The sequence below is a fragment of the Esox lucius genome, chromosome 12 (genome assembly GCF_011004845.1).
Source record: "Esox lucius isolate fEsoLuc1 chromosome 12, fEsoLuc1.pri, whole genome shotgun sequence".
In the NCBI taxonomy this organism is placed as follows: domain Eukaryota; kingdom Metazoa; phylum Chordata; class Actinopteri; order Esociformes; family Esocidae; genus Esox; species Esox lucius.
In genome coordinates, this window is record NC_047580.1 from 17723958 (window position 1) to 17745349 (window position 21392).

At 41.1% G+C, this 21392-nt stretch overlaps 1 protein-coding gene across 2 annotated transcripts in view; it reads left to right on the forward strand.

Annotated features, from left to right (window-relative positions):
• klhdc8b (kelch domain containing 8B) overlaps positions 1-21392 on the forward strand; it is a 103299-nt gene that overhangs the window by 7651 nt on the left and 74256 nt on the right. Inside the window, exons 1-2 of one of the 2 annotated variants that reach the window (XM_020052064.3) lie at positions 8346-8422; positions 8871-10981. In XM_020052064.3, the coding sequence (XP_019907623.1) occupies positions 10591-10981 (391 nt within the window). In that variant the 5' untranslated portion in view covers positions 8346-8422; positions 8871-10590. Of the gene's footprint in view, positions 1-8345; positions 8423-8870; positions 10982-21392 lie in introns of those variants that run through there. The other variant, XM_010900011.5, reaches the window with a different exon arrangement.

The following is a 21392-nucleotide window of genomic DNA, read 5'->3' on the forward strand; positions in this document are numbered from 1 at the left end:
ATACAAAATTTTTCTAGAATTTGTTGGTCTATATAAAGCCTCACACTTCAGTGCATTTCAGAGCCAAAACCAAGCAATGACTTTCAAGGATCTCCGTCAGACCTTAGAGAATTGAAAGTTCCCCGAAGCACAGTGGACACCATTATTGTGAATTGAAAGATGTTTACAACCACCAAGACTCTTCCTAGAGCTGTCTGTCCAGCCAAACGAAATAAGCGGCCAAGAAGAGCTTTGGTCAGGGAGATTCCGTTTTTCTGCAGAGATGGGAGAACCTGCCAGAAGGACAACCGTCTCTGCAGCTAGATGGAAGCCCTTTCTGAGTAAAAAGGCACATGGCCTCCTGAAAGAAATATCTGGTCGGATGAAAACGGGTGTGTTGGTCTCCGCTAAATAATACCTGTTGTTACCCTGATCTGGAAGCCCTGTAGCATGACACTGGACTGACAGGGCCATTTTTTAAGGATAATCGCTCTCTCAGCTTAGTTTAGTTCCAAACCTTCCAGTGCGATACTGTTAGATTCCGGGATCTGGATGTTCATTTACTAGGGATGACGGTAGGATGATAGGGGATTGTGGATGGACCCTCCAAGGGATTGACTTGGTTTCTAGACTTTGGTCCTCTAGTATGTGGTCCTCTAGTATTGGATCTTGTCATGTGCCTGGTGTGGTGTGTGTTACTGCCAGGACATTCAGTTATGATGACAGGCTAAGCTGTCTTCTTGCTGTGGGCCAGTGGAGCGTCAGATTGGATCGTTGACCTAAGGGCACCAGGGGCGGATTCACCTGCTATTTCATCAGAATGGCAGATGAATCTGTGAGACAGTGATCAGAAATACGTAGAAAATATCCTGGAAAATGTCAATATTTGTTCTCTTCTCATGTTCCTACTTTCCCCTCTCCCACCCTCTATTTCTGTCCCTCTTTCTCATTTCTTCTCATCACTGTCTTGTCCTCTGTGCTCTCACTTTGTATTTAGCTCACATGCTCCCTCCCACTGTGTCTTAAACATTTCCTCAGTTATGTTTCTCTCTGTCCAACCCCCTCCACTCCTGTCTATCTCCCTCTCTTGTTCACACTGAATTAGCTGTGTGTGTAGATGAGGATGTGTGTGTACTGTCACACTGTGTGTTTACACTCACCCCACACCATTAGTGTGTGTCTACAGGTTAGTTCACCTGTGAATCTCTCTTTTCTTTTGGGGAGGAGGCATCCTGAGCTGTAGTTTTGTGATGTATTGAATCGATAGGGACAACAGACAGTGGCTCATCTGTATTTTCGTTGCCAGGCTGAGAAAAACCAGGATCCTTTTAGATATACTGTAATATGACCACCAGCAAAGATCTGTGTTTCCGACAACGTGAATATATATTTGTTCGCTTAATATCGAGGTTGATGCAGTGGTGTTTAGCTGGCAACATTGAGAACATTTCCTGTGATTGCAATACGTGGACCTCCTGTGAAAGGAGGACAATTTCAAACCTACAAGATCTCTTAAACATTCATCCACCGTTCCTGTCCACTATATTAGAGTGCACTGCACTGCCTCTGTTGACCAGTTTTTTATTTATATATAGACACTTTAATTTGTGTGTTATTTTCAGGACATTCAGTCAGGATGCTAGGGAGCTGTGTGTGGTGGAGGGGCTGAGGAACATTGGATGTGGGGGAGATTAATTATAAATGACAGCTTGCATCAACATTTCTGATGTAATTTGTCATCGAAGGAGGAAAGCGAGATGAAGGCAAAACCATGAACTATGTTTGTTAGTTACATTGGTCCTTCTGTGTCAAACCAAGCACCTCTAACATGTTTTTGAGTGTTATTCCTGAAAGTGGCAAGCTGTGGTAATTATGCAATTACCGAATTTCTGAGTGATTTATTGCATTTTCTGAAGAGATGAGAAAAAATCCTGGCTTGTTCTTGGATCAAGTCAGCATATGGGCATTATAGCATTATGGAAACAATGTTTTATTCAAATGTATCTGGGTAGATTTTCCCATTGTAAATAAATTCATATAGTACCTTAATAACCTTACATAATGTTTACTATTAGAATACCATTGGGCCACCAGTTGGAATCAGTAGAAATGCCATTGACAGAGGTTGAGAAACAAGGATTCTCTAAAGTGAAGTGAAATGTACAAATGCATGTATTTCAGTGTCTTTAGTCTGGGGTAAAGACCACAGTTTTTTCCTGGCTTATTTCTGCTAAGGGATGGAACCTAATTTAAGTAATTATTACCCAGAGGAAAAAATGGGTAGGTCATGCATTTTTCATTTTTGTCAATGGGAAGGTTTCTATGTTTTTATCTTAGGCAGGAAAGGGTCATGTCATTATTTATTTGTGTATTAGAATAAGTTGCTTATTATCTCAATGTGTGCCCAATCCTGTATGCATCCCCTATTTGCCAGGATAGGCTAACCTGTACACTGTGCCAGGGCTTGTGGATCCATGTCTATATCCTTATTCAGCAGTGAAGACGGATAATCATTCCCACAGCCTGATTTAATTTTTAGGTAATCCATTCTTTAAAAATTGTTAAGTAATACATTTAACAATTTGGGCTTAGAAATCTAATTATGAATAGATTGCTTTAAACAGAAGACAGTTTGAAAAATGGAGAGATTGCAGATGGTCCTTTTTAGGACTTATAGGCAAATTCTAAGGCTGTAATCATCTACCGTATGAAGCATAGATGGGACTTGTAGTCCTATCTGATGTCCCAACAGCTTTTATGTCAAATTCAAAGGTGTTAGGATTAAAATGAAATATATGTAAAAGTTTTGTTTGGCAGAATAAAAACACCCTTGCACACCTCCTGTAGCCTCCAAGTGTTTTTGAAGGGATTAGTCATGCTATTGCACATTCTTAAAGCAAGAGCAGAACATACCTAAGGCCTTGGCCCCTTATAATTAATAAGTAATAACAAAAGGTTCATCATTCTGCTTCACTTAAGGCTCCAACAAGCCACTCAGCAATTCAGATTTGCATCTATTAATTAAGCATTAGTTTAAAGGTTCACGGTGTAGAATTCTGCCGCTAACATTTACTGTATTTTAAATAATGACGGGACTTGTCTCCTCCCCTTCCCTTACCAAGCGATACTGGAACGGTATTAACTAGTCCAGGGTGGTTTAGGATGGGAAGGATGGTACTGCCAGTGTCTAAAGAGAGTATGAGGAGACTGCAAATCAATGCAAACATGAAATGTAAAATGGTGAATCTCAGGCACACTGAACATTTTTGTAGAAACAAATAATGGAAACATTACCTTTAAACTATAACTGCAGATGTCTTATGCTTTCATGCAATATTCCTGCTAGTAGTACAGTGAGAATCTTACATATGGCCTCTAACATTTAACTCACATTAAATTCACATTTTGGTAGTAATATTCACAACCCAAGAATAATATGAATATGTACTCAATCCTGGCTATGTTTTAATGTATTTTCTATGATAATTTAAGCATTTTCCTAGACACAAGTAGAGTACTTACAACTAAGCCATGTTGGTGAAATATCACCTGCACTCATGACTGAATGAGTTTGGTTGCCGCGGCAGGAACCCTGGCTGCCATGTGATGCTCAGAATGGGCTCCGGATTCCATCCACGTCTGCTGTGTTGTCATATGGACACCTCACAGCTGATTTCTTTGGCATTTATATTATATGCAGCTGAACAGCCCTGCGGAGGTCTGATAGGGTTTTAGCATTGGGGAGTTACGGAGTGGGAATGCAACCAGTCTCTGTCTCTTTGTGTCTTTCTCTGACTGTTTCTTTGCCTTTGTCTCTTGCTCTGTGTTTTTCTGTCTATTTCTCTGTCTTTCTCTCTCTCTCTGCCAGGATCTCGCTAAATTCAATTAAATTGGAATTACTTTATTTGCATAATGTAAAAGTGTACATATTGCCATAGCACTTTCAGAAAATAATGTACATTAGTTAATATTAGAGCATTGTTAAATCAAAAAATTCTAATAAGGGCAGTCAAAATGAATGCGTTAACGCATGCGATTAATTTAATGCTTAACGCCATTAATGTTTTTGGTGGCCATTAATAAATGTTTCTTTTTTTGAGTCACAGAACCATAGTTAGTGCTCGACCTGAACGGGAGCTGTCATTTATTCATTGGCAACAGTATATGGGTAACCTTATTTGGCACTTGACTTGTGATGGAGTGATTGAGAGCGCTTCACATTAGATTTTTTCAATATAACAATGTAGAGTAGTCTACACATTCATGTCGTGAATCGTGTTTACTCGCCACTTGTCTGTGAATCCTGCACTTAAATGGAGCGCTTTAAACAACGGTTTCAACGACGGCATGCCGTTTGTGTGTGAACGGGGTGGGACAGCACGTTAGAACACGGTCTGCGCTGTTCCAAGTTGGAAATTGGAAGAATAGCTGTGCCCCTGACCCTTTTCTGAAATGGATCCTTAGACGCTGTGCGTGCACGAACCCACCTGTTAACCTTGCTTTTAGCATGGTAAGTTATGTTATGTTGTTGCTAGCTTAAACTAGACATTAATTTCATCGCCAGTCGCATTTCCACTAAAACATATTCTAATCGCGTAACTAACAACTTCTATGCTGAGCATAAATAAATTACTCATCTGATCCTGATTAACGTTTGTGGATAAACATCTCTGGCTACCTTGCCTGCCTTGTGCCTTTGTCTATTTAAGTAATCTTCCTTATGGCATTTGAGAATCATTTAATAAAGACACACGTCTTTGAATCAAAATAGCTACTTATTTGCAGGCCCTGACCTGAACCCCATTCTAACCACATTTTAGCCTAATAATCAAAATACAATACAGAAGTACAGTGTTTCAAAACTCGTAAATAATTATATCTTACATTCGAAACAACCGATTTTGCTTTCATACTTTCTTACTTTATATTACCCATCACAATTGACAGAAAATAATTTCTATCCCATAACCAAAAGTGTGATCAACTAAAACATCTTCTACAATCATTGATGCAAAAAATGTAACCTGTTTTTTTGTCTAATCAATTGTAACAAACAATATCAGAAAGAAATATCAATGTTTAGCACACACTACACTAATTGGAGTCAATTCTGTATTTGGCATTTGGCCATGATATCTTGTCCATGCCACAATGAATATCTTCATTTTGCCATGCACTGTGGGAAAAATCTTTTGGCATGGCAAATCCAAACCTAGCATTGGTCATCAGTCGCATTTTTTGGACACAGTGGAGTTTTGGCCAGGTAGAAGCCTGCTTTATCAACAAAGATGTATTTGTGATGCATCACAGCAGTTCAGTTTCTAGTTTTAACCCTGTCTAGGGACTCTTTGATTTACTCCTCTGTCTTGCTGTCTATCCTGCTCCATGTAGAAAGACATTGCCAGTGTTCACATGGTTGATATCGTTATATGCTTAGTAGTTAGTAGGTACTACTGTGGATGGCAATCGTGTCCTGTTTATGTATAGTACATAGGCAGTGTGGTCTTTTGTGGCTCACACTACCAACACCAATGTTGTGGGTTATTATCCCACAGAGGTTACATACAAAGCTATGGCATTAGAGTGGTGATTCTATACTTTTCATCTGAACATAGCAGACAAACAATGTAAAATACATGCAATATATTCACCAAATGGTTGAGTGATGATCAATTTCTAACAATGAGCACAGTGATAGTAAAAGGTATTTTAACAATAGAGAAGAAAATCGTATTAAAAGTTATGCTTGTACTTGGTATGAACATAATGTATTTCTATGTGAAACATGTTTTTGATGTTTTTTGTACTCAGTAAATGTCAGATGTATTTATAGTTGTGTGGTGTTTTTTGTACTATGAGTGGTGAAATATTACCACATACTTGTGTGAATAGTACCAAAGCGTAAAAAAATTAAGTAAACAGAATCCTAATGAAATTGTACTTGGTGTCTTGATCAAGAGCACAATGGTAGAAGCTGGTAGAACTATTGGATCATAGACCAGGAACTTGAACAGGAACTTTCTATTTAGATTTACATGGGATACCAATACATTTTGCCAGTCATTATAATTTGAAGGGAGACATTTAAGGGCCATGACCTAAAGGACCAACTTGGAAAAATGTATCATAACTGATCATAACTGCTCCTGCACTTATTTAATTTAAAATCAAGCAATGTCCATCATTTACAATAAAACATATTGTAAACGTAACATAATGCACTGCTTTTTAAACAGAAAATTATTTATTTATGACCAAATTTAAATACACTCTTAAATTACGATTAATTGTGATTAATTACAGACGTTTATGCGATTAATCCCGATTCATTATTTGAATCATCTGACAGCATCAATTAAAATAGCAATGACATTATGAAATAACATTGGCATTTTGTGGTCTATCAGGCATCGTCATTTAGTGGCAGGCAGCAACAATGTGTGCTGCCAATACACAGTTGTCTGTGTCCTCCCCAAAAACAGTATATTTTCATTAGAGAGTTCTTAGATACCTTTGGGGAACATGACCTTTGTATTCCTGACATTATGTCTGGAGTTGTAACTCTTTCTCATGTTTTTCTGTGGTACGGTTGCACTGCCTCTCCCCGTCTACGACGATCCAGGATTTGCTCTGACTGCCCTTCTCAATGGCAAGGCTGTGCTCAATGAGCCTGTACTTTGTCAAGGTTTTTGACGTGGTTTTGATGAGTAACCATTGCCAGAGAGTTTGCCATGATGCGCTGTTGGTTTACAGCCAGATAGCACAACATTTTGCTTTGTGCTTCTGTTTCCCAAACGATGATGTGGTTTTCTTTGGACTGTTTTAGGCCTGTCCTATTCTGATGATTAATGGAGTTATTGAGACACAAAAATAATTTTTTCGATATGTTGGATAAAGGTAAAATTATGCACAATATTTATAAAATTATTTAAAAAATGTACAGCAACAACAGTGAATCCCTGCGCAGTGAAAACGTTGCACAATGTTAGGTAACGTTAGGTTATGGATGTCAACTTTATTTCTGGCGTGAGAAGTAAGAGGAGGTTTCAAAGGGCTAAATGTTGTCACCCTGCTCTCCGTTTACAGCTACAGTACCAGTCAAACATGTCGACACTTCCCCATCATGTGGGAGTCTTTTATCTTTATCAGGGGGATTCCCCTGTCCCATATACCAGGATGAAACTTCATGATGGCCATTTGGACTTCGGTTCCTGTCCTGTCCCCTTCTCCCAGGCCTTGTTTACATAATGAAAGAGTGAATAAAACGCTAGATAGACTTAGTCTTAGTACCAATTTCCATAGAGTTTTAATTTACACCAGGATGTTTGAGACGTACCAGAACAAGTACAGAAAACACATATCAGAACGGTAAAAAAGGAAAATGAAAGAGAAAGTAATTTTAGATGTAAATCCTTGATGAAAGTTGGCTTTAGTCTCTTGAGGATCCCATTTAAGTTGCAACTTTTCTTATTAAACTGAACAGATTTACATTGCCTGTCCCAGTCACTGCCAATCATTATGAGATTGTAGAGGACACCAACACCTCACTTTGGTCTGCATTTCTTTCTGTTCTTCATAACTATCAATGCGGGATGTCTGAATGAAAAGGCAAGCTCTGGGAGTTCCTTCTAAAAGCCATTAAACATGATTGCCTGAAATGCCTTTTTGGAGACTTGGCCACTTACTATATGATGTCTATTCATGCCGTTTCCTACATACACGGATAAAATCACGTGCACTCCGAAAGATAGACTTGATAATAAAGAACAAGGATTCATTTGGAAAGTGTACATTTTCTTTTTGTAAAAAGGGATTTGTCTCCGTCTCTCTGCCCTTGTTTTTGAGGGTGTCTGTTTGTCTCTCTGTCGGTTTGGCAGTTCAAAGAGATAGGGGGAGATTACAGGCGGAAAGGAAAGAAAGGGATGAAAAGACAGGAAAAAGGGAAATGGCCTCAGAAGATAACTGAAGAAGGACTATGAGGTTGTGAACGGGTGAATTTACACATTAAAGACATGCAGATTTGCTATATATAGGTTTCTATTTATGTTTTTCCTCGAAAACAGTGTAATATTTTAACATTGAATTATTACACTACATTTTTCACTACCTCTGGGAAGCTTAATCCAATAGGTGCCATTCAAAGACACTAGTCTTTACATGTGTTTGAGCATAATTCAGTATTATTTTGATACTGGAGTCTGGTTCTCTGAGGTTTGAAGAACAGTTGGTTTGACGAGCAGCTCAGACATTGTTTTTGAATTATTACTTTTGTATTCATATAAACCCCATATTATTTTTCAGCATTATCATGAACATCAGTGGACTGAAGTACAGAGATGTTATATGTGCCTGGCGGATATAAAAGGTTTTGACTTGACTGAGCATGGATCTTCACTTATTGCGAGGAAAACACATGAAAGACCATCATCCTTTGATTGTAATTGTAATTCACCCCCCCCTCACACACACACACACACATAAACAAATATATTTATTTCATATAAATCACAGTGATATCCAGGACCCACTGTGGGAAATATAGTGGCTCTAGATTCATTTTGTAATAAAAGATGATGATGTAACAATGAACACAGTCAAGTCTATTTCCTGTTATTGTTGTGTCTTATGCAATTTGCGGTGAAATCACAACAAGTGCATGTAACTGTCAGGGGAGTTTATTCCACTGAGGTTCATTCTGTTCTAGTCACATGCTCTTGTTCAGTATGTAGTCCCACCTGAAGAGCCAGTCACTTACTGAGTCAACTGATGCTCTCGTGCTCTCATTTTCTCTCTGTCCATCTATCACTCTGTATCTCTCCTTTTTTGGTCTCCCCTGGGTTCCTACATGCTAATTGGTTGTTTTTCTCTATTTTCTTTTTCCCCTCTTGCAGGAGGAAGACATTAGGTAATCTTTCCTCAGGACTTGTGCTACAAAACAACTACAAAACAACTCCAACCTTTGCATTCAATCAGCCCCGGACCATTACTGAAAGCTTCCACCTGACTGAGGAGGACAGTCAGTCTTGCTTCTGGTACAACATCCTGGGATATCTTTATTTTACTCCTCCCATCCAGCAGTTCTTATCCACCTATTTTGATCACAACATGGGGGGGAGGGTGGAGTTTACCACCACTGACTTCTGAGAATCCATCCTGTGAGCTCATCTGGTTTTGAACCTTGCTGCGTTGCGTTCCCAGTCCATTTGTCCAAGTAACCCGCACCATCTGGTGTGTTTCTGTTGAACACCTTGAGGAACTAACCAAGTAGGACTAGTACACTGCTACAGGGTGACCTGAAAACAGGCCCGGTTAGGAGAGAAATGAAAGGAGTCTTATAGCTTGGGAAGAACACACACATGTGGCCTCTGAGGGGGCTGTGCAGTAGCCGTTGGTGGTTTTCTCCCAGAGCTGTAAAGGCTGAGGTGATATCTCTCCATTTAACCTCCCTGTGTGGAGAAATCTGTTCCTGTATCCTCCTCACGCATGTTGAAGGCTGACCGGGACTCAGCCAGCCTTTCTTATTTATCTGTCTACCCTGACCTTTTTCTCCCATTACCACGTATCTTCTTGCTGTCTCTCCACCACACCCATTCCTGTCACACGCACTCTCTCTACTCTGACAATCAACAATGCTTGCATACCAATTTGACTTTCATTTGTCGCAACCCAAGCCACCAGAGCCCGAGTGGAAACACTGACATTTGGAGTGCAGCGTGGTGTCTGTTGCTGTGTGGACCGTTCCAAACCTCCACCCCCACCCCACCCCACGACCCCCTGGCAATGGTCCTGGCTGTAAATGTCACAGTGCTGGCTGGCTGAATCATCCATAGGGTGGCTTTCCACGGGCCAGCCATCTCTGTGGGAACCTCACTGTGTCTCAGGGAACAGACGCTACTTCTCAGCTCTAGGCAGACCCTGACAGCTGCCTTATGGGATTTCCAGTTTTGGTTTAATTAGAAAGATTCAGTCCGACCCCGAGACCCCATTTGCATTATACTTGGAGGGAACTTGCATTTAAATATATTTTTTTGGTTGTCGTTTTGTTGTTACCCTCTTCACTGGATTCAAATAGCAGCTGGAGACCAGGAGTATTTGAATGCAGGTTTTTACCAAGTCATTGTGCTGGATTACACAGGCCCTGTAAGGGTCACGCCTTGTAGGTTTTTCCCTCAGTTTTTCTCCAGGACCCTCTCCCACTTGACACTAACATTTCACAAGGATAAAGCCAGGCACACACGTGTACAAAATCTCCTTTTAGAATATTCACGCCAATCCCATGGAATTCTCACCAATGTAAGAAGCCCACGAATACAGTGATAAGGGAAAGATAGCGTAGATGGCTTCCCCGCAATAAATCAATTGGTGGGGTGGAGGCATCCAGTGGTGTTGGGGGGGGAGGGGGGCAAGGCGGTCAGTTGCGCTTTCACTCTTTCTCCATCCCAATCTGGTTGAGACAGGGCGTCAGGGGGTGGGGCAGAAATACCGGACGCTGACCCACAGTGCTACTTAGTTTTCGTTTTTTCGTTTTTAGTTTGCCTGTTGTTTTACACCCCCACCCCCCCCACGCTGCCTGTGTGTAATGACCCGTCAGCACTGTCAGCCTCAGGAGAGATGCCCGTACTTGAGATGGCAGTGAGCCCAGTCAAATCCCTATGCTGGGAGGTATTCCCCTCCATGTCCACGTGCAGGGTCTACTGTAGCCCTGTGTTCCTGGACGGCCTTCTCTACGTACTGGGGGGCTGCAGTGAGACAGGTCTGCCTCTAGACACCGCTGAGGTGTTGGACATAGAGAGCCAGACGTGGACCCAGCTACCGCCGCTCCCCACAGCTCGAGCAGGGGCATCGGCTGTGGCCGTAGGAGGTCAGGTCATGGTGATGGGGGGGATGGATGGCCATCAGAGCCCCCTCTCCTCCGTGGAGGTCTACAATCCTGATGAGGGAAAGTGGGAGAGAAGGGCCAGCCTGGGACAGGCTTCCATGGGCGTCACCTCCGTAGAGAAAGGTAGGAGACCATTTCAGACTGTATTACTGCTGCCATAGAATCTTTCCATATTCGCCGGTGCTAAACCTCTGTCAGTCTGTTGAATCATTTAGCAGCCAGGCTGTGGAACTTTCTTCAGCTCTCCACAGTGCTGCTTACTTCGGAACAGATTCTATTAGTTCTCATGAATTAGTGTCACTGAAGTTCTTTAGGGCTGTGACATGTAGTGAGGAGCTTCGCTTATTGTCTCTAGCTGAGGTTCAGGCTCAGAAGAATGTTCTCGGCTTGATTATGTTAACATACTAGAAGCATTTTTCCTTCCACAACATTTGAGACTTGTCCCAGGTTATGTATGTTTATACACTGTGAAGTGTCCCCGGAGAGAGGAGATATTTGCCTGTTTAGCTTTAAGTACTCCTCCGCAACTTCTTGTTCCTCTCTGCTTACATGATCAGTTGCCTTTCTGAGATCGTAGATACACTAGTTACAGACATTACGGTGGTACAGAATCATATTTGGTGACTTGAGTCTGAAAAGAGCACAACTGTTGTTTTCACTGTGTCTGTTACAGCTGTCTGAATATGAACATGATTCTGGGCCAGTGATTTGAAAGTATCCCGGGCAAAAGACTGAATGGAACGTTACTAAATCTCTTCTGGTGTACTATGACTGGGAGAAATTCTGGATTTAAAATATGTGAATATTTACCAGAAATTGACTGAAGTTCTCCAGCTACCTTCTTAGGCTGTGCATAGCTGCTCATGTTTGTGTTGTTTGCTTTGTTTTTTAATTATTCATCACAAGTGTTTGACAAGAGTGTCACACCGCTGGCTGAGACATCTTCCTGGAACATGTAAATGAAGCTGTGTTGAAGTGTGATGTTGACAGAGAAGATGACTCATCAGTTGAGACAGTAGATGGAGAACGTTGCAGGCTCCTGCTCTGTCCTGAAACATGTCTAATCTGCCTTGACCTACAACTAAACATGAGATGCTGTCATGTTTAATTGGCTGTCTGGGATGACATTACTTATTACTTAATAGTTCAAGCTGAAACATATACATTTCACTAGTGCTCTGTTAGAGTTCCTCTCTTTGCAAAGTATGCAAAGCCTTGGTTTTGTGTATGTATGTATGTGTGTGTGTGTGTGTGTGTGTGTGTGTTTGTGTAGTGCATCTGTTTTGCTGAACTTGGGAAGCTACATACTGTATGTGGTAAGCTAAGCCTGTTCTCTCACCTATACTCCAAGCTTCCAAACATCTCAACTTATCCACTGATGCTTGTTGATGGCTGTCTGACAGCGACCTCTGAGAAAAGCCCCTCAGGTCCCTCCCCCACCCCCATCTCTTCCTCTATGTTCTCTCTCTCCCTCGTTCACTCACACTTTCGGTTGTACTGTCAACTGATCAAACGAGCATTGCTGTTGCTTGGCAACAAGTGTGCGTGTGTGTGTGTTTTTGTACTGAGTGTCTGTGTGCGTGCGTGTGTAGGTTGGGGTGAAGATAAATCTAGATAGAACAACAGCATTGTTGTGGAGTGACAGTGGTTGCGTTGCTTCCCCCTAACTCCCTCCCTTTTCTGTTCTGTTACTGACAAGGCTGGTCCTGCATTAGATCTGGGGTACGCCAGGGGTTCCCAAGCGTTTTACCACAGCGCCCTCTGTTTTAATGCATTTCCTTTGGTCAAATGAAAAAACAGCAGACTCCCTCTCCTCCATCAGTGTTACTAAGACACAAAATCATCTCTCCTCAAACAAGCAGTGGCAGACAGGGGAAAACAAAATCCCTCTGTCATTTCCTGGTTGCTAACATTCAATTTCTGAAATAGAGAAAGAACGGGCACTGAATTGTGTAGGGAATAATTGTGCCATTTGTATTACTTTTTGTATCTGTAAAAAAACAGAAGTGAGAGTGAGTTTTGTGAATGTGCAATAAAATGAGTTGTCATGAAGCTTAAACCGACCTCTGTCCCCTACACACTTGCTTGGAGTGCCCCCCATGGTCACATGTTGCTGACAGACTCTGGGGCTGACTTTGACTGAGTGGCTAGTTGTGTAATAAATGCATCAACTTCTGGACACTCTGTCTGACACTGGTCCCCATTTACAGAAACAAGCATGATATTTGAACATTTTAAATAAACATTTTAAACATAGGCAATTTAACATTTAATTCAGGACGTGTTTTGTTTTGTTAATGCATCATGTCTCAAAATCTGATGAAATGAAATGCATGTGTCACATCTTTTGGCATGCCTATCAATTATTTTGTGTGATATTGGGCTAGGTCCAAAATAATGCAGTAGTTAATTATGCAGTACACTATGGGATTACACTTGGCTCTCTACTAGCTAGTGGAGCCTACATTGGTGCACACTTATTGGAATGGACCATTGGCAAGTATAATGAGCCCCCACACACTTGTTTATTTTAGATGCATGTATGAATGCGCAAATGGAGGTTGGAATGGAGGGCAGAGGGTGGTGCTGATGGCGGAATGGAGGACAGAGGGCGGAGCGAAGGGGGGAGTGAAGGGTGGAGGGTGGAGCAGAAGGCAGAGTGGAGGACAGAGGGCAGAGTGGAGGGTGGAGCAGAGGGTGGAGCGAAGGGCAGAGGGCGGAGTGGAGGGTGGAGCTGAGGGCGGAGTGAAGGGCAGAGGGCGGAGTGGAGGGTGGAGCAGAGGGTGGAGAGCAGGGCAGAGGGCAGATTGATGGGCAGAGGGGTTTATTTGGGATTTACAGTTGATTTCATTTGAGAACTGGTGTTGCAGTAATTCAGTTAACTTCCACAAGCATCTTAGGGATATATCCTTTTTGCATTTTGAGTGAAGTTTTACAACAGGGCCTAATGAATTACAATTTAATGACAAGTTAATGTACAGTTTTTCAAATTACAAGTTAATGTACAGTTTGTTAATCATAACACCCCTATTTAAATATTTTTTGCCTCATGCCCCCTAGTCTGGGAATCCCTGCTGCTAAGGCTTGATTTTCCATGTGTTTTTAAGAGTCTGACTTTTCCTGTTTCTTCCTTTTTAACCAACTTAGTTAACATAGCCACCCATGTAATGTCTATGGAGACAAGCCTATGCTTTTCATTTATTTTGTATGAACAAACCTTGCAGTGTCAGTTTTCTCAAGAATATGTGCTTCATATCTAATTTTATTCCAAATACTGTCTGTAGTATTTTGATGGACTGTTTCAGGTCTTTCTTATTGGCTGGGATGCTCCTTGCCTGATTAAAAAGCACTTCCACTTTACTGTCATCTCTGGTTTTATGTCATCCGTGTCTCAGAACTTCCTCTGCCAATTATAGTGCTTGGCTCACCACAATTGTCTATTATGTCCTTGTTTGGTTGCACCAAGGTAGTGTAGTATGCAAATAACAATTAGATTTAATATGTTAATGGAAAATGTAAGACATTCAAAAACAATATTTTTTTGCATTGTCATCAGTGTCAACAATGTCAATGTCAGTTTGTTTTGAAATAAAAATAAACAGAATTTAGACAGAAAATACAATGTACAACCCCGTTTCCAAAAAAAGTTGGGACACTGTGGAAAATGTAAAGATAAACAAAATCCAATGATTTGCAAATCAACCCAGAGAGGATGATTCTTTCAGAAGTGTGGAAGGGGCGGGGTTCACCACTCTGTGAAAGACTGTGCAGGCAAATAGTGCAACAATTTAAGAATAACATTTCTCAACCTATAATTGGGCAGGCCTGAACTCCTTTAAGATGGACTGAGGCAAAGTGGAAAACAGTCCTGTGTTCTGATGCAATTCATCATCTGTGTATATTGTTAGAACAAGTAAGGATCTATCCCCCGAAAAATTTTCGTAATATAAATGTATTTTCCTTTGTCTCTCAAGCAAATAAAGTTTGACTGTCTGAGGTGAATATCAAAGATGAAATAGGTAACTTGCTTGCTACCTAGCGAATACAAACTTTTGTTTACCCTGTATGCTGTACACTTACTCTTTCAGATTGAACGTGTGGATTAACAAAATTTTTAACAAAACTGACCGGTATACATAGGAAGTACCTGTTTATTTGGAATGGAAATTATATTGCGATAATGTAAACTTTTTTTTAGAGGAAAACAACATTTGAGGTGAACAACAACACTTAGTTTGGAGTGTTTTAAAGTCGTTTTACCACATGCAATGCAGCTTTGCGATAGGGGTACCTATGGTTTCCATTCATTAATTTGTACGATGCTAATAATGCTAATAATGACTGAGACAGAGCTGAATAATGGATTGTTTTAAAAAATTACTCTATGGGCCTGAAGGGGTAAACCTGAGGTAAGGGGACTGTCACTGATATATGATTTTTGGACGAACTACCCCTTTAATAAACCGCTTTAACCCAACAAGTGCCTCCTTTTCACAAATTCAAAGTGTTACTTGGACTTCATAATATTGGAATTACACCAGGAAGAAGGGGAAGAAGTGGTGCCTGCTCTGGCCTTTAATGAGGACAGCAAGACTTTAAGTCCTACTTAATATTCATGGAAATACAGTGACATACATTCAGGTTTTACACAAGCACGCACGCACACTGTCCCACACATAAAGACACACACACACACACAGATGAAGAAACCAGTGAGCAGTGAGGCTGTAGTGTGGATATTCCATCCTGCTTTGGTACCCAACCCGCCCCCGCCCCCGTTATGCCTTAGTGTTTCTGACTATGGGGATCAGAGATGCCGAATAGGAGAGCCACACGCACGCACATACACACAGTAACACAACGAGACAGGATAGATGCAGCTGTGTTTTTGGTCCACCAGACATGCCAGGGTTACAGTAGTCATTAGCCCATGTAGGTTATCAAAGCTCATTATTGCTGAGAACAAGTAGTGTGTGTTTTGTGTGTTGAGTGTGCAAGCCTTCTTCTCTAAAGGATTTGTTGCACTGCTTCTGCGAGTTAACTGCACTGCTTTTTAAAAAAACTGATCCACTGTGACTGAAAACTTTTATGACAAAATGCTGGTCAAATGTAATAACTCTGTCAAATACATTTTGCCGTCTTTATATTATGTAAGATTAAATGACATAGAAAGTTAGAGGTTCAGGCAATTGAGTCAGTCTCCCCTTTCCTATGTACTTCAGAGGCTGGCTGCCTCATTCTGACATATTCTACCATTACCAGTAAAGCCACTTACAGTAAGTAGGCTGTGGTAGAGGGCACTGGCTTTGCTGTAGCTGATGTGATGGGACGGAGAGGATTAAATATACTCACCACAAAGACCTTGCTTGCTTACTGTCTTAAGCCTGGCAGCAACTATTCAGAGCAGCTTCTCGGGCTCACTTCACTTTCTGGATGGGAAGTAGCCTTGACCCAGGGGAGAGGTGAGGACGGGTTTGGGGATGTTTTTGCAGTGTCTCTGTACTGTGGAGTGGACAGCATGAGCCTGACAAGCTGTCTCTGCCAGAGGCTGTATCGTCGGAGGTGATGGAGCGCCAAACTGACAGTTCCAGAACACGCTGTATCATTACTTCCTAATTCATTGGATTTTTTAAAACTCCCAACAGTTCATATTCACAGTAACTTAGCCAGCTGGCTATTGCTGTATCTTGGGAAACATAACTAATATCAGAGATGAATTGCGTATTATCGACTTGCTAATGGAACATCAGGTTCTTGTATGCAGTTTAATGTTCATCTTCAGGACAGTAGCAGCAGTCTGCTTCATCCTGTACCTTCTATTCCCTCTAGACAAGCAGTCTATATAAAAACCACACTTCTGCGCTGCTCCAGGGGCAACTGAACCATGCCTGTTCTCCCACCCATTTGTTTCTCTGGGTATATCACTTCACTTTTCTTTAGTGAATCACCACAGAACAGTGTCAATGTGACATAGATTTCTACTTACTCATTCACATCTTATGCAAACGTAATGCTAATAACTTTGTGACTGGATGCTGTTATGCATTGATAATGTTATTCAGAGCCTCTGGCTTCTGCATTGTCATTCGCAGTCTGTATTCATTGTGTTGCTCCAGAGAGTGGAAAACTCAAGCAAAGGTCTTTGCTAACACTGTTTGGGTGATTGATTAGCATAATAAGAGCTTCAAGCATAATATATTTAATGGAATAAAATGTAGTGTCACTCTCCACTAATTTAAAGGAAGCCAACGTTAGGTTCAAGGGGTTGTGAAAGCCTGAGTGAGCTTGTGAAAGCATATGGAATGCTCCATGCCACTGTTGTGCTTAATGCTCCATGCCACTGTTGTGCTTAATGCTCCATGCCACTGTTGTGCTTAATGCTCTATGCCACTGTTGTGGCAACAATAATTGCTACTGAATAAACCCTTACAAAGTTTGTGAAATGAAAAGTACCTTGGAAAAGCACGTTTTAGCACCCATAAAAGTAATAAAAGATAGCATAGTTTTCAGGGGTTGGAGCAAAAAGTGTTTCAAAATGTTGCCAAACAGCTCTCCTCAACCAGGAAGACACCAGCACATACTTAATTGAAGAATACATTCAACGGTCAACAACTACTATTGAGATTTCAGGTACCTGACCTACCAAAAGGATTCGGCAAAGCACAGCAAAACAGAACCCCACAAATGTTCTTTACATATACTGAATATGCAGTGTATGTGGTAAAATTTGACTTCTGCCAGTACACAGTCTGTCCATGCACTTAACTTTATAGTTTATGTTGTTAGTTCCCCCCGTCCAGAAACAGAAATAAGTGTTGTGAGTCTGGACCTCAATGACAGTCCAGGAAAATACCGCCTCAGCGTAACGGTAGCATTCATACCAAACTGGAGGCAGAACGTAAGTACTAAGAACTAGGTTGATTACCAAAAACCAGTGTATGAATTGTTCATTCATGAGTCATTAAATAATGAATGACTTGGACTTAATCAGGTAATTCACAGCGGAGTTGGGCTTTGTAGTCTCTGTAATAGATGGTGAAATACAGGAAGCAGCTCTAGTGCAGGAAATAGTTGTCTATCAGTTTTATGTTCCCAATGTCTTATGTGAGGCATTCCCATTCACATGCTTTTACTCTGTCTCTCGCCCCCTCCCCTTCTTTTCCTATTTATCTATCTTGTTCTGTCTCTCCCCTTTCTGCTTGAATGGATAAAGCTCCAGGGCTTTATGATGTGGATGCAGAGAGCATAGCCAATATCACCATCCAGTAATCCTGCCAATCAGCGCAGCAGGACACAGTAATGCAGACACGCAAAATATTGCAGACACGCAAAATATTATTACTAATAATCATATACCCCCTGGAGTTTAGAGAAAAAGTACAGCGGATGTGGATGACTGTGTCATTATGAAAGCTCATCGGAATTGTCTCCTTCTCAGCACTCTGCCCCTGTCACCAGCTCTGCTGCCCCTCTCCTCAACCCATCACAGTCTTTCATGCGACAGGGAACACATTTTTGGGGCCCCTTAAGTTTTTAGTAATACCTCTTTTTAAACATTTAAAAACAAGAAAAGGAACCAGGCAAGCCTGGTTCAGCCAGCCCGTGATTAGAAGGGCTGAATGTTGTTGCCCTCACTGGATTTAAACCGGGGTCTCCTGTTACAAGCTGTGTCTTTAACCACTACATCACTAAGCTACAGTATACGTGTGCAGAGTGTCTGTATACTTCTGCATTGTTAAACCAATTAGTCGAAAATCCACGGTTCTCTAAACTAGTTCCCTACGTTAGCTAACATCCAAACCAACAACAGGTTACAGGGTCGCTACACTACATTCGTCGTGTTATATTCGAAAGAGATTACTGTCGATGGCTAGCTATACAGTAATGAAAACAATGACTCCAATCACTCCATAGCTGCTTCCATGACACAATGTGAACTACGCTTTGTAAACCACAATGGTCTAAATTACCCCAAAAAGCACGGATGCATACTTCGAAAATCCACCAGCAATCCTTGCAATATAACCATAGAGTTTGATTTGAAACTTACTATAATGTAGCTACTTAAGCTTGTTGCCAGCTAAGTTTCTGTCTATCCTGAACCAATCCTATTGCATTGTTTCTTTTGTCCATGGCGATGATCACACCGGTCGCCTGCATGGCAGTCCGCCTCTCAGTCAGTCAGTCTCACAGTAAGAGACATTCAGTCTTCTTGGCCGACTCCGCTTACGCGGTCCGGCAAAAACATTTGATTGAATTTGCTTTAGATCAAAAACGCAGCCTGAATATCACCTAAAATCTATCAAAAAATGTGTTTAGTTATGTTAAGTATTTTCTTATTTTTTTATTTAACCAGATAAATGTGATTAAAAGCCAATTCTCATTAAAAACAAACTCATTAGTAAGATGTATTTACACATAATTTTTCCACTAATTGAGAATTGTAACTATTTAGACCAGCTCAGAAAAGATCTGATGTGTTTGTTCAAAATAACATTTAGTGGGTACATTTTCACAATGAGGCCTTACTGTTAACACCCCTTGCCCTGTGAATCCACTCAGTACATTCATAGGAGGCTTGGTGGGCAATCCTGGGTCCTGTCGGGATCTGTTTTCATGAGAGCAGGAAGATGGCCGAGCACATTTTAAATGTTAAACATTATTCATATTTGAAAGCTACAGTGGTCTCTCATTAGTTATGTCTGCTTCATGCTTCTGCAGAAAATAACTTTCCTACATGTCTTTTCGCCCACCAACCACTGATTCTGACGCCTACCTCGCTTCCCAAACCCCACTGGTCTTTTCCCTCTGTGCTTTTCTCTTCCTTACACCTCAGAGCTGTCTTTCTTAAGGTTTATTTTACTTGGCTGTAGGATGTTAGGGAGCAGAGGGAGATTGAGCCCTACATGGTTAGGTTACATTAGCCATTTAACTAATGCCTTATCTGGCACACCACTGAAATCCACCGTTAAGTAATGAGAGGCTGAAGGAGAAAGGAAGACGAATCCCTCGCTCACCTCTGTCCCTCCATCTATCTTTTCACTTTCCCTATCTAATCCTCATGTCCTCCTTGTCGGATATGTACTGTGTGTCCTTCAGATATTCCAAGGACTTGAGAAAGAAACATGATAGGGAAAAACCCCTTCATTTACTGTAATATACTGCCATCACAGACTGTATCCTTCAAGGGCTCTGACACACAGTTACATAAGGTCATACCGTGTGATTCCTAAATGCAATAGGTTATTAATGTTATACTTCCAGTGTTATTCTGTGGAATTTCTGTGAGATTAAAAGGCCCAAACTTGCATGTTAATAAATGCCCATGGACCAAGTATGCCCAGAGAACCGTGGATCTTCAGTCAATGCATAAACCAGGCCATTATCTTGAAAAGCATGTTTGATATAAATCAGACACTGTTGATGGTATTATAGTACAACTTGGTACACATACCGTGTGTAAGATGGGGCACTATTGAACGGGACAAATTTGCAAGCTCACGCTGCTCACCTCATTAGACCTGGACTCCTTAAACAGATAGATAGGTCTGTACATATTTGACATTGTATCCCATTAACTCAGCCAAATATGGATCTCTGCCTCATTGCACATCTACACATTCCACTGGTAATATACACATACTTAATATTTCTGCCCTCTTCTATTTGCACTTCTGGTTAGATGCTAACTGCCTTTTGTTGTACTTGTACTGTTCAACGACAATAAAGTTGAATCTAATCTTTGGCCATTTCAAATTGAGTAAATACTCTTCAAACAATACTCCTTCCAGGCCAGTATGTCAGAAAACCTGGCCAGTAAACAGTGTAATGATGTAAGGCATGCAAGTAAATTCAGTTGGGCCACACGGTGGCACCATAACGGCCACAAGGCAACATCTGTTGATCCGTGTCTCTCGTGTGATCACTTTGGCACACATGCTCAAGGTTATATAACAAGTTGATGCATGAACTATGTTTCATCTTGCCTACATCATTCGACAGGAAAAAATATCCATACCACATTTGATGCACCTATGGACATACAGCTTAAAAGTGGTGAAAAACACATTACTAAGCAGAATAGTACCTGAATGCTGGTAGTCTGCTTGCAGCTTTAATTGTCATTTGTGTTTCTTTACATCGTGACCACTTATCATTCACAGTCATCCACTTTTCAAATCACAAACAGCTTTTCCTCTCACTTTAGTTACTATGGTGATGTCTCTTTCTGTGCAAATCAGTTGTTAATAGCAGGTTATTAGTCAGTATTTCTGCCTGGTTCAAAGATGAATATAAAACTGTGTAAAGTTGTTGTTGTTTTTCTGGTGGGGGAGGTCGTTGACGGTGGCATAAGAAGGCAGAGCAATTTACAGGGGAATTCATGTAATTTCAGGAGAAATGTTTATTGAAGTATGGAAAATAACTGAGATTATACAGATCTATATTATCCAGTGTTATGTCATATATGTATTTGGAGCTGCTCAGATGGTGTCGGGCATTATATGTTACTTCCATTAGTGTGGGATTGCATCAC